The sequence below is a fragment of the Bos mutus genome, chromosome 4, assembly GCF_027580195.1.
Source record: "Bos mutus isolate GX-2022 chromosome 4, NWIPB_WYAK_1.1, whole genome shotgun sequence".
In the NCBI taxonomy this organism is placed as follows: domain Eukaryota; kingdom Metazoa; phylum Chordata; class Mammalia; order Artiodactyla; family Bovidae; genus Bos; species Bos mutus.
Genome location: NC_091620.1, coordinates 55,472,424 through 55,495,035, shown reverse-complemented (window position 1 = coordinate 55,495,035; position 22,612 = coordinate 55,472,424). Strand labels below are relative to the sequence as shown.

The 22,612-nt window shown below is 36.4% G+C and overlaps 1 protein-coding gene across 2 annotated transcripts in view; it reads right to left on the bottom strand.

The window, feature by feature from the left end:
- BBS9 (Bardet-Biedl syndrome 9) overlaps positions 1–22,612 on the bottom strand; it is a 480,327-nt gene that overhangs the window by 329,426 nt on the left and 128,289 nt on the right. For both annotated transcript variants that reach the window (XM_070369516.1, XM_005889113.2), the window contains exons 7-9: positions 18,086–18,170; positions 10,153–10,336; positions 9,354–9,483 (exon numbers count right to left, since the gene is read on the bottom strand). In XM_070369516.1, coding sequence (XP_070225617.1) covers positions 9,354–9,483; positions 10,153–10,336; positions 18,086–18,170 — 399 coding nt within the window. The remainder of the gene's footprint in view (positions 1–9,353; positions 9,484–10,152; positions 10,337–18,085; positions 18,171–22,612) is intronic.

The window sequence follows — 22,612 nt, the reverse complement described above, 5'->3', positions numbered from 1 at the left end:
TGGTAGTCAGAACTGAAAAAAAGCCAATTTCTCAAAAAAAAAAAAAAAAAAAACACCTAAATTCAGTACTATTCAAATCTAATTTCCAACTAGATTTTTTCCTGCAATTTAATAATATGACTCTAAGGCTCCTCTGAAATGTTCAATTCAATATCGCAACAGTCCTCAAGCAACTGCTCCAATAGCTAACTAAAGAGCCATACAAGAACTGAAAGAAACACACAGACACAAAATCATTGGGAAAATGAAGAAAGGGAGAAGAAAGTATAGAAAACAATCCTGAAAATTGTAAATTTAGAACCTAAAAGAAATTTAAACTAATTATCAAGTAGATAAAGCCAAAAGTACAGCTTTAGCTTATGCCACACCCCAGCTTCATTTCATAGAGATCAGCTGAACAAAGGTAGGAGGATGTTTTATCCTTCTTCCTTTAGCTCAATAGCTACCTTAATCTAGTTCAGAAACTCAGGTTCCATAAAACTTGGCTGACATCTTTTACTACTCAAACTTGACCCATTATGGAAGCAAGGTATTTTATCCCATCAGAACCTTTCCCACTTCTGCCACTGCCCTTGGCCTCTCTACACTACATCTAGACAGAGGTAACAATTTCTATAAAACAAGTAAGGGATAGAAATTGATAGTAGCATATTATATGCTCAGCAAGAGAACCCCAAAATAAACACTAACATGTTTCAAAGTAAGACATACCTGGTACAAGTGTGTGCATACTTGTTACTCTGTCATGTCTAACTCTTTGAGACCCCAAAGACTGTAGCCCACCAGGCTGCCCTGTCCATGGTATTTCCCAGGCAAGAATATTGGAATGGGTTGCCATTTTTCCAGGGGATTGCATCTCCTGCACTGACAGGGGGATTCTTTGTATTGAGCCACCTGGGAAGCCCTCCCAGTACAAGTCCATCATGGGAGTTGTAGCCTGCCAGGCACTACACTGGTTCATAACATTAATGATGCAGGAGGTGGGAGGCATGTCAGAAGGGAAGAAGACAGCACTTCAGCAGACTTAAAAAATCTTCAATAGTAGACATTAAAAAGAGTAAAACCAGTGCTGTGGAAGCATTGATACACAGCACAAAATTCAGACAATCTCCCAGAAAACAGGAAGAAAAATGACAAAATAAAAATTATGAGGAAGAACATAGCTGATATAAGGAACAGAAAATAAATAGTCAAACAAAAGACATTCATTTCCCTGAAGTATGGACTATATCAAATAAAACTGAATGAATAATCGGAACGCACAATAGAAGGAAGCTTTCTTCAGCAATCAAAGAAATAGTCTAAACTGATTAAATCCACCACATTCGCAACTAAATCAAAGAAAATGGTATAACACAAGTATATAGTGACAAATGTGGCCCTTGCTGAAAAAAAAATGAAAAACATTCTTCAAGCAAGCAGACACAAAGAATTAGCTACTTACAATAGAACAAAAATCAAGTTTTCATAATCTCCCCCCAGAAACTATAAACATCAACTGATTTTTTAAAAAATGCTGCTACTGTTAATGCTAAGTCACTTCAGTCGTGTCTGACTCTGTGTGACCCCAAAGACAGCAGCCCACCAGGCTCTGCTGTCCCTGCGATTCTCCAGGCAAGAACACTGGAGTGGGTTGCCATTTCCTTCTCCAATGCATGAATGTGAAAAGTGAAAGTGAAGTTGCTCAGTCATATCCGACTCTGAGCAACCCCATGGACTGCAGCCTACCAGGCTCCTCCGTCCATGGGATTTTCCAGGCAAAAGTACTGGAGTGGGGTGCCATTGCCAGCCAAAGACAGATAGCAAAACTCCTCAAAACTTACCAAAAACAGTAGAAAGTATGACAATAACAAGAAATGACCCCATTTTAAAAAGGGGGTGAGGGGAAATTGAGCAAGGAATTCACTACAATCATAATCAACAAATGTTGAGGACAAATATCTTATTTAATTTTTATTGAAGTATAGTTGACATAATTTCCAGGTATATAGCAAAGTGATCTAGTAATACATATGCTGCTGCTAAGTCGCTTCAGTCGTGTCCGACTCTGTGCGACCCCATAGACGGCAGCCCACCAGGCTCCCACATCCCTGGGATTCTCCAGGCAAGAACACTGGAGTGGGTTGCCATTTCCTTTTCCAGTGCATGAAAGTGAAAACTGAAAGTGAAGTCACTCAGTCCTGTCTGACCCTCAGTGACCCCATGGACTGCAGCCCACCAGGCTCCTCCATCCATTTGATTTTCCAGGCAAGAGTACTGGAGTGGGGTGCCATGCCTTCTCCATGATGTTTAATAGGTGCTAACAAATGTTAGTTCCCAATGGTAAGTTTGGAACAACTTTGGTGGAACAGCTGTTAGTTTTATTTTTGGTTTTCTTACTTGTACCTTTCAATAATGCTTAAGTTTTATCTCTCTCTTTCTGTTGTTTGTTTGCTTGTTTGGGGTTTTTTTTTGGGGGGGGGATCGGGTCACATTGCATGCCTTGCAGGATCTCAGTTCCCAGATCAAATCCAGGCCCACAACAGTGAAAGTGCTAAGTCCTAACCACTGGAATGCCAGGGAATTCCAGATAATGTTTGAGTCTTAAATAGTGTACACAGTTTTATACTTTTTACAAAAATCACAGGTTTTTTTTTTTTTTCACAAAAGTTATTTTTAAAAAATTAAAAGAGTAACATCAATAAAGTATGAGGGGAAATGTGATGAAAATTTTTTACCATACAATATAACACCTTCTACCATTTTGGGGAACATTAAATCATCCTGTTGAGAGATGAAGCAAAATTAATAAGTCAAAAAAACTATAATTCATGAAATAAAAAGATTCACAATCTTTAACATAGAAAAAATATATTAAAATCATTATATCGTCTAAATAAAAAGTGAAAACAACTTCAAAACATTCTTGAAAAAACTGTTAGAATAATTTAACAATAATAATTTATAGCTGATAAAAATAAAGAGATATGTATATGTATGTAATATCTAATATATGGAAGAATCCAAGTGCAAAGAAACCACAACTCACATACAAGAAATGGAAACCAAAGAAAACAGAGAATATCACAGATGAAAAATGACAAAATACATCAAATGTAGGAATTTTTTTTTTTTTTAAACTTTACATAATTGTATTAGTTTTGCCAAATATCAAAATGAATCCGCCACAGGTATACATGTGTTCCCCATCCTGAACCCTCCTCCCTCCTCCCTCCCCATACCATCCCTCTGGGTCGTCCCAGTGCACTAGCCCCAAGCATCCAGGATCGTGCATCGAACCTGGACTGGCAACTCGTTTCTTACATGATATTTTACATGTTTCAATGTCATTCTCCCAAATCTTCCCACCCTCTCCCTCTCCCACAGAGTCCATAAGACTGTTCTATACATCAGTGTCTCTTTTGCTGTCTCGCATAATCGGGTTATTGTTACCATCTTTCTAAATTCCATATATATGCGTTAGTATACTGTATTTATGTTTTTCCTTCTGGCTTACTTCACTCTGTATAATAGGCTCCAGTTTCATCCACCTCATTAGAACTGATTCAAATGTATTCTTTTTAATGGCTGAGTAATACTCCATTGTGTATATGTACCACAGCTTTCTTATCTATTCATCTGCTGATGGACATCTAGGTTGCTTCCATATCCTGGCTATTATAAACAGTGCTGCGATGAACATTGGGGTACACGTGTTTCTTTCCCTTCTGGTTTCCTCAGTGTGTATGCCCAGCAGTGGGAATGCTAGATCATAAGGCAGTTCTATTTCCAGTTTTTTAAGGAATCTCCACACTGTTCTCCATAGTGGCTGTACTAGTTTGCATTCCCACCAACAGTGCAAGAGGGTTCCCTTTTCTCCACACCCTCTCCAGCATTTATTATTTGTAGACTTTTGGATCGCAGCCATTCTGACTGGTGTGAAATGGTACCTCATAGTGGTTTTGATTTGCATTTCTCTGATAATGAGTGATGTTGACCCAAAGCAATTTATAGATTCAACGCAATCCCTATCAAGCTACCAACAGTATTCTTCACAGAACTAGAACAAATAATTTCACAATTTGTATGGAAATACAAAAAACCTCGAATAGCCAAAGCGATCTTGAGAAAGAAGAATGGAACTGGAGGAATCAACCTACCTGACTTCAGGCTCTACTACAAAGCCACAGTTATCAAGACAGTATGGTACTGGCACAAAGACAGAAATATAGATCAATGGAATAAAATAGAAAGCCCAGAGATAAATCCACGCACATATGGACTCCTTATCTTTGACAAAGGAGGCAAGAATATACAATGGATTAAAGACAATCTCTTTAACAAGTGGTGCTGGGAAATCTGGTCAACCACTTGTAAAAGAATGAAACTAGAACACTTTCTAACACCATACACAAAAATAAACTCAAAATGGATTAAAGATCTCAATGTAAGACCAGAAACTATAAAACTCCTAGAGGAGAACATAGGCAAAACACTCTCTGACATACATCACAGCAGGATCCTCTATGACCCACCTCTATGACCCACCATACACAAAAATAAACAAATGGGACCTAATTAACCTTAAAAGCTTCTGCACATCAAAGGAAACTATTAGCAAGGTGAAAAGACAGCCTTCAGAATGGGAGAAAATAATAGCAAATGAAGCAACGGACAAACAACTAATCTCAAAAATATACAAGCAACTCCTACAGCTCAACTCCAGAAAAATAAACGACTCAATCAAAAAATGGGCCAAAGAACTAAATAGACATTTCTCCAAAGAAGACATACAGATGGCTAACAAACACATGAAAAAATGTAGGAATTTTAAATGGATTAAAAGACAACAGCCTTCAGAATGGCTTGAAAAATCCAATCAAATTCTGTTTATAAGAATTACACCTGAAATAAAGTTACAGGTTAAAAAACCATAGACAATAGCATGCCAGTAATTAATAACAAAGTGAACTCAAAGCAAACAAAACAAAACAAATTTTCTTTTAGTGAAAGCACATACACCAAAAAAGATCACTTTATATGGGCAAAATGTTTTAAACTAACCAAAAAATAAAATAAATATCACAAACATAAGCTGAATACATAAAACTACAATATGTAAGTCAAAAATATTTAGATAGTCAACAAAAATTGACAGAAAAATATAGTAATGTAAGGCAAACATTCCACTCCTGAGCTAAAACAGATTAATAGAGGAAAATATCAATAAGATTGCACAGGCTCTGAAAGTCACAATATATGCTCCATCCTACTTCCATGCATATTTACAAATATTATGTGGAATATTAAGCCACAAAGGAAATCGTTAAAAATATAACATAGCAAAAAGTGTATATATAAGCCAACATTCTTTCTACAAACCACAAAGGGGGGAAAAAAAGACAAATTAACTGCAAATGTTGGACTAAAAATTGAAAGAAAAAGTCTCTTTGAAATTTAAAATCTCTAATAAATGTCTTCAAAGAAAACAATATACTATCTATGAGTCTCAATTTTTTTCATATTTAAAAGGGGTTTTAAACGAAAAACCCTTATAAGGTCTTTCTAGCCAGCCCTTACCCTGACATACACAAACCACAATGACTTTTATGTATCTACCAAGCATATACCGTATGTTCAGCTTTCTGACTGATTATTCAATGTGATATGCAAAAGCAGAACACGTCCCTACATTAAAACAGTGTATGATCAAATTAAGGAGTAAGGAAAAGGAAAGAGGAGTCACTAACATACTATGAATATTCCAGAAATTCAAAGAAGGAGATCAGGGTAGGAAGAAAAGGCTTATTTATGTGACTTGTTAGGAATCAAAGAAGAAATGTGAAAATCCAGAAAAGAAATGGGAAAAACATCCTGGTTAATAAATCTATATCAATGAAGGCTAAAGAATAAAACGTTAAATACTGATAGTTATAAAAAGTTACTATAATGAAATACAGTCTAAGAAGAAAAACACAGTACTAGACCAAATTGTTTATACTACAAAATGAGTTGTAACAAGATTTTAAAGCACAATGGCTGTGGCTGCCAGCTAAAGTCTGGAAAGACTCCCATCACTTTGAATGTCCATTCAAATAGACTTCCACTTTTAGATACATTTCATATCTCTGGAGAGAATAACATTACCGATAAACAATGATCTTTATTTGCCATTTGGGAAACTGACCATAGCAGAGGTAAGATACTTGGCCAGGCTTCCACAGCTACTTCATGCAATGAGAGGAAAATAGTAACAGCTAAGAATTTAAAGAAGATAATTTTAGTTATCACATTCGGGCTCTTCTGATTCTGTACACTATATTTATTTCACATTCCTAGAGTATAACACACAAAAATTAAAAGAATTAGACTAAAAAATTCTAATCAAGAGTGCCATTTATCCTGAAAAGTAGGAAACCCAGACAGATTTAAAGTTGGTTTATAATAAACAAGGTAGAGAGGACTAAGACTGCCAAGTAGGAGGGAGTGGGAGGAAATAAAGAATCGTAGTTTCTGAAGAAAATGCTGTTATTACATATAATTGCACCAACTTGATCCAAATCCAATATTTCTTATTCATTGAAAAGAAACATATTAAAATAGCAGCAATTTCCTTTACAAATAAACACATTCAGCCAAGGAAGCTTCTCCTAAAAAAGTTTAACCCTCAAGGTAATAAAAAGCAGAAACAAAGTTATTTAAGTGTTCTAGCTTCAAATAATAACTTCTAAATACAGATATGCTATAGTTAAGTCAGTAACAATTTTTTTTAACTCTACTAAAAATTACAATGAAATTCTTTCAAACAGTCTAACCCTATACTTTTACATTAAAGTCCATAAAAGCAAGAAAAATCTTCCAATGAGTAATTAGAAATTATTACTATTAACTGGAAATCATGAATGGTAATAGTTGCACTTAATTATTTATAATTATGATCTTTAAAAAGCTATGAGAAACAGGAAGTTTCACTTACAAACACCTAAATTTAGGTCCTACAGACAAATTTTGAATATAAGCATCTTGCAGCACACACTATATAAAAATTTGATTCCTCCCTCAAGATATTTTCAGTTATTATATGACCCTTGACTTGTAAGTTGCAACAGGAACAGAAACTATAAATTAACCATAAATATCCATGGAGAAACCATATCTCTGAGTTTCTGTGTGAGTATGGTAACTCTTAAAATAGGCACATCCCTTGTAAACACAAGTTACAAGTGTAATGTAAGTATTTCAGCTAAAGATGTTATCTCTATAAGGTCTTTCTACCCATTACTCTCCCATGGCCCACATACACACAAAAACCACAAGGAGTTTGTAGTATTTAAAGATACTGGCTCCTAGGGGCGTTGAGACTCTAAGCCAGGAAGGGTCACACACCCACCAGTGTGAATCTGTGTTCTTGCACCTGAGCCATCACTTGGGGGCCAAACAGAACAGCTCTTGAGTGGATACATGAACTGCTGCAAGAATTATCTCCCAGGAGAGAAATACTTGATACTGCCCTGCTGGCAAGATACTTTTCCTGCTCTAAATCCTTGTAAGTAAAACTGATATAAAATGTCTGGTGAATCTGAGTGTTTGGTTGAACTTAAAAGACCATCTGGTAGACTTTGAAAAATCTAACCTCAAGATTTAAAATTTTTCTTCAGACACAAAAGAACTGTAATTCGGGTTAAGTGCACAGTATTTTCTCATAAAATATGAGAAGCAATTTCTTTTTAAAATATTCAATGTTTTCAAAACATTGTTTTCATTTTTCCAATTTGTAAGCTTCAGATTAACCATTAATATAAATATAAAGGCCTTTCATAGAGCCTCCACAGTAATATTCTACATTCAGCCTCTTAAATTGGGGGGATTGGTCACTGATCAAATACTATGAGCATCACTGACAAATTCTCCATATGGTTTTTAAACATTCAATAAAATTACCTAAATAAGCAGAACTGATTAGATCTGGGAATCCATGAAGCTTTATAGAGAGTTGGTTTTTATACATTTATCGAGATTTTTAATTCTAAACATAATCTGAGATGCTAAAGAGTTTGTCAAGATCTTGCCTCATATACTGACAAACTATTGCTATTTTTGATAGATTTTGTAGAGTTCATGTTAAGACATGAATTTTGTCTTTTATTTTAAATGCAAAAAAGTGAAAGTAAAAGTGAAGTCGTTCAGTCGTGTCCAACTCTTTGCGACCCCATGGACTGTAGCCCACCAGTTTCCTCTGTCCATGAGATTTCCCAGGCAAGAATACTGTAGTGGGTTGCCATTTCCTTCTCCAGAGGATCTTCCCAAACCAGGGATCAAACCCAGGTCTCCCGCATTATAGGCAGACGCTTTACCATCTAGGCCACCAGGGAAGCCTAAGGCCCCCATTTAAAACAAGCTGTCTGGCTTCCTCCTGGCACCATCAGGAAAACTGCTGCCCTAACATCTAACCCTGCCCCCTACATGCAGCAGGACTGTACCCAGATTTCCATCCCATTACTAAAGTTCATCCCTTTATGTCTCAATGACTTTTTCTTTTCAAGAATCTTTACTAAAAAATGAACTTAACTTAGCACTCTGTTATGACCTAGAGGGATGGGATGGGGTGGGGGTGAGGGGAGGGAGGTTCTGGAGGGAGGGGATATATATGTAGACGTATAGCTGGTTCACTTCGTTGTACAACAGAAACTAACACAACGCTGTAAAGCAATTATACTCCAATTTAAAAAAATGAAAAAAAGTCGATACTGTCTTAAACACATAATCATTAGCAATTCTGCACCATTTGACACAGTAAGTTCTGAAACAAGCCTTGAAGTGTAACATCCTCACAGTCTAACAATAAGTGATCTCTAAATGGGATTCATTAAATGCTTAAAGAAATCCTCTTCTATTCTAAAGAAAATTATCTATCAGGTAAACTATTTTCTTGAAATCTTAAATTTATAAAAAATATCTTGCTAGAGATGATTAAAGGTGCTAATTAAAGCTTTTTTATATTCTCCTTTTCTAATAAAGACTTCCCTGGTGGCTCAGACGGTAAAGCGTCTGCCTACAATGCGGGAGACCTGGGTTCGATCCCTGGGTTGGGAAGATCCTCTGGAGAAGGAAATGGCAACACACTCCAGTACTCTTACCTGGAAAATCCCATGGATGGAGAAGCATGGTAGGCTACAGTCCAAGGGGTCTCAAAGAGTCAGACATGACTGACTGAATTCACTTTCACTTTCTTTCTAATAAAATTTATATTTTAAATTATCTTCATGTTGATATTCAACATCACTTGCCATTTTTTAGTAAAATCATTTGCCATTGTTTCATAAAACTTCTAGTGAATTCCTTGATTAAGATACTCTTTAAATTAAACCACTTACTGTAAACAGCCCACTCTTACTGCCACAGGAACATGGGGAAGTTGAGTGGCCCATTTCAGTGTCACATCTTGATAAATATGCAACATATTATTATGGTTTCCAATTAAAGTATTTATTGTTCCTTCAGAAACTATGGATAGAAGATAGAAAAAGAACAGTAAGAAAAAAATCATTTTCAACAGTTTTTACATTCCTTTTAGAGGATTTATGATAGAAATTAATTATAATATCTTGACTTAATGCATAAAGATTTTAAATAATAAAACACTGTTTTTAAATTTCAAGGTACCAGTACCAAAAAAAATTTTTAATCATTTATAAATATATAAAAACTATATATATAACTAGAGAAACTATAACTAGAGTGGCCAACATTTTTGCACTTTATCTAAAAAGGATGAACTTGATTAAAATATTTAACATATTTAAGCTATTGATTTACTAGACATTCACTACAGACAAGTTATTCTATGAGTCATTACTATGCTCATTTCTCCTTGTAAAAGAGTCTGATATTCTCTTGGAAACATGTGAATAGCCACATCTTGGAAAACATTATTATATACCTGAGGCCAATTCTACAAGTCATTTTGTACAAAGTAAAATGACTGACAAAACCAAATGTGTGCTTTATATCAAACCTCTATTCAAACTTTAAAAGCTAAAATTTCCATTACATGTTCAGTATAAAACTATTTTCCTAGTTCTTTAAAATATATGCTAGTGACTTGGGCTTTTTCTGGTGTATATAACACAGTAATGACATATGGAAAAGATAAAAGAAAATCTTTCTACACACCTGAGCAATATGGGAGAAAACAACTTGGGCTATAATCAAGTTTCTTCATAAATTGGATTTGTCCATTATCCTTAAGGCAAAAAAAGTTTCTCTCACCAAGAACAAAAACAGAAGATGCTGACTGAATGAAAGACACAATACATATATCAACGGCTTGCTCTCCAATATTTAGAGTCCAATCTACCTGCAAAGGAAAACTTATGATCAACTGGGTTGCTAAAAGTATAACATTTCATTCATTTTGATATTAATACAATTAAGAAATGCTTTACAAAAAAGCAGGCATAAAGATTAATCCTCATTCATTTTTTTCTCCTATTTCCATATTTCTGATATTTTGTAGACTCTAGTATTTTGCCCCTTTCACCATGTGTTATAACAAACTATGGAAAGTTCTTAAAGATATGGGAATACCAGACCACTTGACCTGCCTCCTGAGAAATCTGTATGCAGATCAAGAAGCAACAGTTAGAAGCAGACACCGAACAATAGACTGGTTCCAAATCAGGAAAAGAGTACATCAAGGCTGTATATTGTCACTCTGCTTATTTAACTTATATGCAGAGTACATCATACGAAATGCCAGGCTGGATGAAGCACAACATGGAATCAGGATTGCCATGAGAAATATCAATATATGCAGATGACACCATCCTTATGGCAGAAAGCAAAGAACTAAAGAGCCTGTTGATGAAAGTGAAAGAGGAGAGTGAAAAAGTTGGCTTAAAACTCAACATTCAGAAAACTAAGATCATGGCATCCGGTCCTATCACTTCATGGCAAATAGATGGGAAAACAATGGAAGTAGTGACAGACATTATTTTGGGGGGCTCCAAAATCACTGCAGATGGTGACTGCAGCCATGAAATTAAAAGATGCTTGCTACTTGGAAGAAAAGCTATGACCACCCTAGACAGCATATTAAGAAGCAGAGACATTACTTTGCCCACCAAGGTCCATCTGGTCAAGGCTATAGTTTTTCCAGTGGTCAAGTATGGATGTGAGAGTTGAACTATAAAGAAAACTGAGCACCGAAGAATTGATGCTTTTGAACGGTGGCATCACAGTTCAAGACTGTGATGACTGTGAATACTCTTGAGAGTACCTTGGACTGCAAGGAGATCCAACTAGTCCATCCTAAAGGAAATCAGTCCTTAATATTCATTGGAAGGACTGATGCTAAAGCTGAAACATTGGAAAAAACACTGATGCTGGGAAAGATTGAAGGCAGGAGGAGAAGGGGATGACAGAAGATAAGATGGTTGGATGGCATCACTGACTCTATGGACATGAGTTTGAGTAAGCTCTGGGAGTTGATGGTGGACAGGAAAGCCTGGCGTGCTGCAGTCCATGGGATCACAAACAGTTCGATACGACTGAGCAACTTAACTGAGCTGAACTGAACCATGTGGTATTAACTATTCAGCAATTCAAACACTCATATAAGTATAATCAAGGAAGTGAAGATCTGTATGTTGAAAACTATAAAACATTGACAAAATAAATTGAAGAGTAAAAATAAAAAGATATGCCATATTCATGGATTAGAAGAATATCCTTAAAATGTCCATACTACTCAAAGTGATCTACAAATGCGAATCCCTATCAAAATTACAAAGGTGTTTTTCACAGAAATAGAAAAAATGTGCAAAATCCATGTGAACTTACAAGACACAAAATAGCCAAAACAATCTTGAGCAAAAAGAACAAAGCTGGAAGCATCATATTACCTGACTTCAAAATACACTACAAAACTATTCTAATCAAAACAGCATGGAACTGTCATTAAAAAAAAAAAAGAAAGAAAAACATCTAGACCAATGGAACAGAACAGGGAGCTGAGAAATAAAACTCTGCATTTATAGTCAACTCGTTCAACAATGGTACCAAGAACATACAATGCAGAATAGGGCAGTATCTTCAAAAAATGGTGTTGGGAAACTTGATATCCTCATGCAGAGGAATGGAAATGAACCTGTATCTCACACTATATACAAAAACCAATTTAAAATAGATTAAAGACTTAAATATAAGAACTAAAGCTGTAAAATCATTAGAAGAAACAAAGGGAAAAGCTCAATGACTTTTCAGATATGACCTCAAAAGTACAGACAACATTAAAATAGACAGAGGGGATTTCACCAAACTAAAAAGCTTCTACAGGGGGAAAAAAAAGAGAGAGAAAGCTTATTATGGGATTATATGAAATCATATATGTGAACATTACATCTACTATGGAAAACAATATGGAGATTCCTCAAAAAATTAAAAACAGAACTACCATGATCCAGCAATCCCACTTCTGGGTATGTATCCAAAGGAAGTGAAAACAGAATATTGAGGAGGTATCTGCCATCCCATGTTCATTGTAGCATGATTTGCAATAGCCAAAACATGAAATCAACCTAACTTCCAATGATGGATGAATGGTTAAAGAAAACATGATACAGGAAGGGCTGATGCTGAGGCTGAAACTCCAACACTTTGGCCACCTGGCATGAAGAGCTGACTCATTTGAAAAGACACTGATGCTAGGAAAGATTGAAGGCAGGAGGAGAGGGGGTGACGGAGATGACTGGATGGCATCACTGACTCAATGGACATGAGTTTGAGCAAGTTCCAGGAGTTGGTGATGGACAGGGAAGCCTGGCGTGCTGCAGCCCATGGGATCACAAAGAGTCAGACACAACTGAGTGACTGAACTGAATTGAAAATGAAAAAAGTCCTGCCATTTACAATAACATGGATGAACCTGGAGGACATTATGCTAAGTGAAATAAGTCAAGCTCAGAAAAATGAATACTGTATGGCCTCGCTTGTCTGTGGAATCTAAAAAAGTCAAAATAATAGAAGCAGAGAGTAGAATTTGGGGCTTCCATGGCCTGGGGTATGGGAAACATGAGGATATACTGGTCAAGGGGTACAAAGTTTCAGTTATGCAGGATGAATTAGTTCTGAAGATCTAACGTACATATAGTTATAATACTGTATTGTATACTCCAAATTTGTTGAGAGATCTTAATGATCCTACTACAAATACACACACACACACACACACACACACACATATATGTATATACACATGAGGAGACAAATAAGTTAATTTGCTTAGTTCTGGCAATCATTTTGCAATTTATACCTATTTCAAAACATCTCACAATACACAGTAGGTTTACATAATTTTATTTGTCAATTATACTTCAATAACGCTACAGGGAAAAAAGGCAGGTAGAGAAGAGGGTGAAAGAATATTGTATGTAAAATGAGCTGCCTGTATAAAGGTCCTGTCAGGAAGCGGAGGGTCCATGGCTTATTGAAAAAAAATACACATAAAGAAGATATGTGCTCCACTGAAATTTTTCCATAAGAAAGCTGTTGCATTTATTTTTCCAATCAAATTTAAAAACCAGCAAAACCTATAGTCAAACTGCTATAAATATGTTTTTATATAGAAACAATTTTGAAAATATCAATATGCATATATAGAGCAGTTGTCAAGCTACTCTAGTAGTATAGATAGGATCCTCTATACATAAGAGCTCCTCCAGGGTATCTTCATCTCTCAGAACATGGTCAATGTTTAATGTTTCTTAAAATAATGAAGGAATGAATGTAAAATGGACATATAAAGAAAAAATCAGTCCCCAATCAATTATTAATGTTTCTAAATCAAGAAAACATACAGGAGCAAAGACATACTATTTTGAAAAGCTTTGGATGATAGGCATATATTGTAAACAGCAATGACAGTGAGATGAATGTACAAAAGCATCTGGACAAAGAGGAGGTAAGATTACCCTCAAAGTTAGGCTTTGAAGCAAGAATCAAGAATCAACAAATGAAAGGGTGGAAAGTCACATTAAAGATACATATAAATTTCATGCCATCCAAAAAATGATTTAGGTATTAATCAATCTACTTTAGGATTAAGTATCTGAAGAAGGAATGAAATCTAAATGGGACTAGTCAAAGAGGCAAATATCATCAGCGTGTATATAAGAAGAATCTGGAATAGAGGGATAGCACAGGGCATATCAGCATTTATGCACATTTATGCATCAGATTATCTTCATCTAAATTAGGATTCAACACCAAATCATTCGACAACAAAAAAAAATTTTTTTTTTAGACAAATCATTCAGGCTTTCCTGGTAGTTCAGTGATAAAAGAATCCACCTATCAATGAAGGAGACACAGGTTTGATCCCTGGACCAGGAAGATCCCACATACCAAGGAGCAACTAAGTTTGTGTGCCACAACTATTGAGCCTGTGTTCTAGAGCCCCAGAACTCTAACTACTGCGCCTACGTGATGCACTGAAGCCCATGCATCCTAGAGCCCAGGCTCCACAGCAAGAGAAGCCACCGCAATGAGAAGCCCTCCCACCGCAACTAAACAGTAGCCCCCACTCGCTGCAACTAAAGGAAAGCCTGCACAGCAAGGAAGACCCAGCACAGCCAAAAATAAAAACATATTTTTTAAAAAACATAAATTATTCAATTATCACTTAGTTCAAGTGTAGTTCACCTATGCAGAGATTCCTCTGAAAAAAAGATATGACATCAAGTCCTAAGGTAGTTACATTTCTCATTACAATTTAATAGACTTGCATTCTAGCATTATTTGTCAGCACTTGTAACTCAGGCTGATGTGTCCCTGACTCTGAGAGATGACAATTCATTCAGAATGGATAAGCAGAGTTTCTGAGGCCACAGGCTGCGATCCAGCCACTAAATACTTTCAGTTCACTAGGTACGGAGTGCCACTCTTTGCAAACTTCCCTTAAGAAATATACCACATTCTAAATTAATGAGTCTCAAAATGCACAGTAGTTTACTAAGAACAATTATTTTAAAATCCTTCCACTTCCAGCCATGATACAGTAACAGGAAAAAAATTCTACCGTCCCACCTGAAACAACCACAACATGGACAAAATGTTTGAAACAACCATTTGTGAGGCATCGGATATCAGAAAAAAGGGACAGCAATCCCTTGAAAACGGAAAACAAATGAGGTGAGTGGAATAACTGCCCCAGCCATGAGAGAGAGTTTTTCGGCCATGGGACAGGGAGAAGAAACCCAGGCAAAGCCCACAAGGCCCCCTGGGTTGAGGAGATGAGTGCTAACAGCTGAGAGAAACCAAGGCAGCTGGAGTTCCCAAGACAGCATGCTCAAAAAAGAGAGAGCAACACAAGGACAGGACTCTGAGACCTCTTAAGAATTCTCTCAGATATTCAGTTGAGTACTTATCAGCACATTTATGTAGAAAATTACTCAAAGCCAGGGAAAGAACCACCCAAAAGGATTAGCAGTAACAGCGCCCAGCATTTACACAGGGCCTGGAATACTGCCTGTGCTCACAAGCCAGACTGGAACACCTCATAATTCACAGGGCGTTGGAAAGAGCATTCAGAAGGGCAGTACCTCAGGAGGGGGTACAATTAGCTCCAGAATGAGCACTGCTCTGGTCCCAACTAACAAGACTTAAAAGCAAGACCAAAAAGGATCAGACTGTTTCCAAGTAACTTAACTGTCTTCCAGGCCGAAGCTCAAAAAGATTTATAGAAATACAAAAGTATGTAGCTTGGAACAAAGTAAAACTGACTATATCCTGCTGCTGCTGCTAAGTCACTTCAGTCGTGCCCGACTCTGTGCAACCCCATAGATGGCAGCCCACCAGGCTCCCCCGTCCCTGGGATACTCCAGGCAAGAACACTGGAGTGGGTTGCCATTTCCTTCTCCAATGCATGAAAGTGAAAAGTGAAAGTGAAGTCACTCAGTCGTGTCCGACTGTTAGCGACCCCATGGACTGCAGCCTACCAGGCTCCTCCATCCAATATCCTGGCATCTAATAAAAACTTAGACAGCAGCACAGAGACAGAACTCAGATCTGTTAAGAATCTTCTCAAATAAGCTGAGTACATATCAGCACATTCATGCAGAAAATTACTCAAAGCCAGGGAAAGAACCACCCAAAATGTGGTTTTTAGTAGTTTTAGTTTTTCTTTTTAATTATCAAGCATGTAAAGAAACAGGAAAATGTGATCCATAATGTAGAGATAAATAAACTGTATTACATACAGTTTATAATAATATACAGTTTATAATACTTATGTTAAATAAATTGTATCTATTTAATTTTAAAAGTATACAAGGAAGATATTTTTTAAAACACCTAAATTGAACTTGTAGAGATAGAAACTATACTAGACAGGAATTAATACCAGATTAGACATTACAGAAAAAATATTAGTGACCTTGAAAACACAGTAGTAGAGGTTATCCAAAATGAAATAGAAAAGAGAATTTTTTAACACAAAGAGCAAATCTGTGACCTGTAGGGTAACTTCAAGTAGCCTAAATGTATGTGTAACTGAGTGAGGAGGAGAAAAGATGGAGAACAGAAAAATATCTTTGAAGAATAGCTAACAATTTTTCTAAATTTCATGAAAACTATAAATTTACAAGTACACTAAGTTCACAAATCTATAAGCACCAAAAAAAGGAATGAAAGAAAACTATACAAAACACATTATAATCTAACTGCTCAAAAGAAGTGATACGAAAAAAAATCTGAAAGACACATGGAGGAAAAAGATATTGTGTACCAAGGAACCAAGATAAGATGAAAGATTTCTTATGGGAACAATGCAAGCTAGAAGATGGAGGAGATCTCTGCTCCTAGAGGAGGAAGTCAAGATGGCAGAGTTGGAAGATGTAGAACCCACTTGCTGCATCAAACACAACAGACATACTTCCATATGTGGAACAATTCTCAGCAAAAAATAACTGGACATTGGCAGAGAGACTCCTGTACAAGCAAGGCTGAGAGAGAGATCCACATGTAATGAGGCAGCAAGGGAAGAGAAACCATCACCTGTACCCAAGGGAGAGGACTCAGAGGAGAAGAGAGATTTCACAGGCACAGATCCTCCCTGGGGAGTGAGCAGTTGGAGCTACATATTAGGCACCCCAGTCCTGGGGTCCTCCACAAAGAAGACGAGCCTCTTGGCTGGTTGGAGGGCTGGTAGGACTAACAGGAAGGCTGGGGAAAGCCTTCTGTTCCCGAAGGAGTGTGCACATGCTTGTTCACTCCTGAAACAGGGCAGAAAGTGCAGATCAGAACTTTGTGAGTAGCTGACTGGCTTTTCTCAACTGCCCATGAACAAACTGAATGTTCCAGCCCCACTTACGTCATACTGCAGCTCCACACTGGAGTGAGAGCCAACATGACCAAGGAAAGAACCCAGCCATGAGACACAAAGGCAGCTAAGACCCAAAGCAACGTCTAAGCAGGGAGGGGACAGTCATTATTGGTGCATATGCACAGGCAGCAGCACATCAGTCTCTTCAATAAGCAGTTCTGGGAATACTGGGCAGCTATATGTGAAAGAATGAGATTACAACATTTCATCACACCTTACACAAAAATAAACTCAGAATGGATTAAATATCTAAATATAAGTCCAAAAACCATAAAACTCAAACATTTTTTCTTCAAACTACTTTTCAAAGTTACCAAATTTTACTTGTGCACAAACTTAATCTTTGCAGGCTGTGAAAAATTTTCATCTTTTACTCATATTTCATCATGCATCTATACGAGTAGCAACTTTTTTGTCTATTAAAGGAATTTTTTAATTTTTATTTTGTTAGTTTTTAATCAGTTCAGTTCAAAGTGACCCCATCTGGACATTTATAATCCTAGTGGCACAATTCTATAATCTGGTACATTGTGACCATGACTAGGCATGTGTCTCCATTGCTCAATAACAGCCAACTAAATTCTCTGATCACTGACATAACCTTAACACAGAAAATGGCTGAAATATATTTTTTTAATTTTTCTTCCCAGGAATTATTATTCTGAACAAACATCTGTGATCAGATATAACATTTCTAAAATTTTTATATATTTTAAAAGGCCTTACAACTAGTCTTTTTCCAGACCCATGTTTTTGTTGTTCAGTCTCTTGTCTTTTATCTGCATCCGTTGCAAAAGCAAGTACTTGGTATCTGTTTAAAAGATATGGAATAACTGTAAGTGACTTTATAGTTAAAATGTGTAAATTATTTTAAAAGCACATGATCTCAATATAATTAAATTTTTAAATATACATAATCTACAAATCTTATGTATCACATTCTCCTTGATTTTAAACATTGTAAAATTTAGTGAATTAACTTAGAAATGAATTCTACTGAATGACGACAAATTTGTACTGTGGCATAAGACTATGTAAAACTGTAATGACAAAGAAATTGTAAGCATATGTCCCAAAATTCAATATTGGGGAAAAGGCTCTGCCAAATGTCAAAGTATCTCCCATTAGAATTTTATGTGATAAATAACAATACTCAATAAAGATCCAGTACCAAAACCCAAAATAGAAAAAAATACAAATAATGCAAAACAACCAGATGAGTTATTGCAACCATACCCAAAAAAGTGGCAGTAGAAATTATTAATATCTGTAGACCCCAGAGGGTCTGAGTTTAATTCCCAGCTGAACCATTAACTAGTTGAGAAAATTTTTGAAAATTAATCACTCTATGCCTTAATCTTTCTTATCTAAAAAATGGGAATAATAATAATCTTAAGCATTATTAGAAGAATTTAAAAAATAATTTAAATGTCTGGTACTGTATCTGATATGGTTTCCCTGGTAGCTCAGCTGGTAAAGAATCCACTTGCAATGCAGGAGACCCCAGTTTGATTCCTGGGTCAGGAAGTTCCCTGGAGAAGGGATAGGCTACCACTCCAGGATTCTTGGGCTTCCCTGGTAGCTCAGACGGCAAAGAAGCTGACTGCATTTGGGAGACCTGGGTTCGACCCCTGGGTTGGGAAGATTCCCTAGAGAAGGACATAGCAACCCACTCCAGTATTCTTGCCTGGAGAATCCCCATGGACAGAGGAGCCTGGTGGGCTACAGTTCATGGGGTCACAAAGACTTGGACATGACTGAGCAACTAAGCACGGCACAATATCTGATATACACTAGATACCCAGTTTTTGACTGACGGTTGACAAATAGACAGATACAGATTTCTATGTACACAGAGATAAATCACCTAGTAATTTATCTTGTATGTAATAAGTTCTCAATAATGGATATTATGGACATTAGGACTTTCTATCAGTATTTTATTTCAACAGCAACATTTAATACAACATTGTAAATCAATTATAATAAAATAAAATAAATTTTAAAAAAAATTGTAACATTTAGCTCAGAGCATCCTTCAAATCAACTGATAAATATCATTCAATTTAGAAATTATTAATTTAGACAATAAAGTTTAAATTCCCTAATTTCCATTAATTTATGGTGTACTTTTAGAGTAATAATCCTACTCAAAATGAAGAAATTTTAGGCTCATAGATCCCTTTCCACTTTCTATAGTTAAGAGAAAAATTAGTAAAGAGATATATTCTGATAGCTCCTATTGTCTAAGAGAAAGATGTCTGATAGTGTAAACATCAGGGACCTTAATGAAGAAAGGCAATGTAGAATATCTAAATAAGCACTAAAATGTACACTAGTATTTCAATGTTATATACCAACTCGTATTCTATTTCAGTCAGCAATATTTCATTTGTAAAAAGCCTCCAATTTTCAGTGAATGAAGAATGACTATGAATTATGATAGATTTTACAGTACATTCATGAAAACCGGTCTTCCAGTTAATAAGAAAGCTTAATGCATATAAAGTTCATTCATTCAATAAACATATAGTAGGGATCTCACACAAGCCTTAACAACAGGGAAAACTACTACATGACCTATATTCACCAGGACCTTCCAAAGTAGTTGAGGAGATTCATATATAATACAAACAAATAAGTGTAACTCAGAGTACACTGTGCTGACTGGTATGTACATAAGTACCAAAGGAATATGATGGCAGAAACAGGTAACATGGTTCTGTTAGGGGAAGCACACTGACTGAAACCGCCCACCCTGGCCAGGCACCATAGTAACCATTTGCATGAGTTGTTTTATGACAGGAGGTCCTGATAAGGACCATGGAACTAATAAGCCACTACCAACCAGAAGAGTTCAGGAATGGTCAAAAGGAGACACCACATGTCCAACCACCTCCCAGAATCCTTCTCTCTGGCATGCATTTTGGTTGAACAAGGAAAGGACTTAGGAAGTCCTCTGAGTCAGAATGATTGGCTAAAGACAACCCGGAAGCTAATCCCATCACCATAGAAACCCAAGACTTCGAGACACGTGGCAGAGCTGTTCTCCTGGGTTCCCTTACCCTACTGCTCTCCACTTGGGTGCCCTTTCCCAATAAAATCTCATGCTTTGTCAGCACATGTGTCTCCCCGGACAATTCATTTCCAAGTGTTAGACAAAAGCCCAGTTTCGGGGCCTGGAAGGGGTGCCCCTTCCTGCAACAGGTGGAGGAAATATGTATGTTCTTGGTATCAGTTAAGGAGGAGAAAGCTAGGTTTTGAAGAACGAGTGAAAACTCACCATGCTGTTAAAGACTAAGAAACATTATGGCAAAGCAAACAACACATGCAAAGGCATGCAGCAGTAAAAGAGACATCAAAGGCCATGGCAGGAGCTTAGGAGAGACGCCTGGCAGAGAGGAATAAGTCATAGGAAATGAGACCAAAAAAAAACGGTAGCAGGCTAAAGATCTCAACCTTGTAAAACCATGCTAAAAAATTCCATAGGCAGTTGCAGCAAATACCATCTGAGAATGACCTTCAATATCCCTAGGTCTTCAAAACTGCCAAATAATTACACCTCACGCTCTGACCAAATAGGATTCCTTTAGTCTTCCTGGTTCATGATAACAGAAATAGTGTGCACTGGTGAGGAAAACATCAGTCCAGAGCTGGTCCTAATGGACCAGCTTTAATGGACCAGTCCTAACGGATCTAACCTCAGGCAATAATTAACATAGGCAGTTCATTTCCTGCAGACACCAACCTACCAGAGGATATTATGGATATTAATGAGGTTGTTGCAAAAATCCAAAGCTTTTGAGCTGTTTGAAGCTTCTTATATAACTGTAGAGAGTTATTATTTCATCTGAGGCATAAGTGAACCCCTAAAGTGGTCTCATTAACATCAAAACAACATGCAGAGACACAGCAGAATTCACTTCTGATTTCTAAATCCAGAACAGTTCTCTTCCTGTAAGACAGCTCAGAAGAGGATTTTATTACTAAACATAACTGGCAATAAATTTAGATGATGACAAACTTCCAATAGCATTTATTTTACAATTCTTTCTTAAGTTCGCTTAACTGGGATCAATAATGTACATGGAAATCTATTTCCAAAACTGAACAATTCCAAGCAGACTTGGAAATTCTGAAATAAAACACTTGGATATTTTTTCTTATCACTCAAGTGTTCAGTGCTATAAGCTAAAGAATAAAATTCCCTTATTAAAAGTGCTGAAAGAACAATCAGGTCCAATGTAAAAAAAATTTCATGAAAGACTGTCATACATATTTTTCAGAACAGAAAGGCACTAATCACAGATCCAGCAAGTCCAGGTGAACCATGGTATTTTTTGAACCAATAGTCACAAATGCTTAACAGGTCCCATAGAGCACCAATGACAAATTCAACCATATAATTTAGTGCTCTTCTGTATCACATCATAAAAACAGCAGCAAGTAACTAAAAGATGGATTGAGGTGTCACAGAAATACAAAAGTAAACCCTCCAAAATCATTTATTTTCAAATGAAAAATAGCTGTCACCTGAAAGCGTGCCAGGAGATTTGGGAACTTTGATAATTTTACCTGTAGAATTCTACTAGAATTGGAAGCTCTGGATACAAAGCATTACTATGTTCATTCCAACTATAGCTAAAACATTCTTGACTGTGCTAGTGAGAATCATTTTCACTGAAAGATTCCAGTAACAAAATAGAAGGTTTTCTCATAAACTTTTCATTCCTTCATTCATTAACATTTCATTAACATAATGTTAACATAAAATTAACATTTCATTCCTTCATTCATTAACAAGTAGATCTTGTTAAACATCTACTTTAAAAGAATAGACATCAGAAAGGCCCGTCAAAGTCTAGATTAGAGATAACAAAAACAGAAATCCAACTGGAAAGATAAAGACCTGAATGTCAATCAGAATGTGAAGCAAGAGCTGAGTAAGAGGGGAAAAAAGTAGATAGATCATGATTTATTGCCTAAATAATTCTGACAAGGAAAGAAAGAGAAAAATAAAAGAAGGTCCAAGTTGGCAAAAACATGGCCAAGGGAATGGCCATAGGCCCCTTCTCTACCAAAAAAAAAAAAAAAAAGCAGTTCTCTCACTTTCAAAGAAAAACAACATTCAAAGTATGTCCCTGAATTAGAAGCACCTGGAGCATGTATTTGTAATGATTTCTGGATCTTTTTCCCAAACCTACTAAATCAAGATCTACAGGGTTGGGGCTTGAGAATCAGCAAACATACATT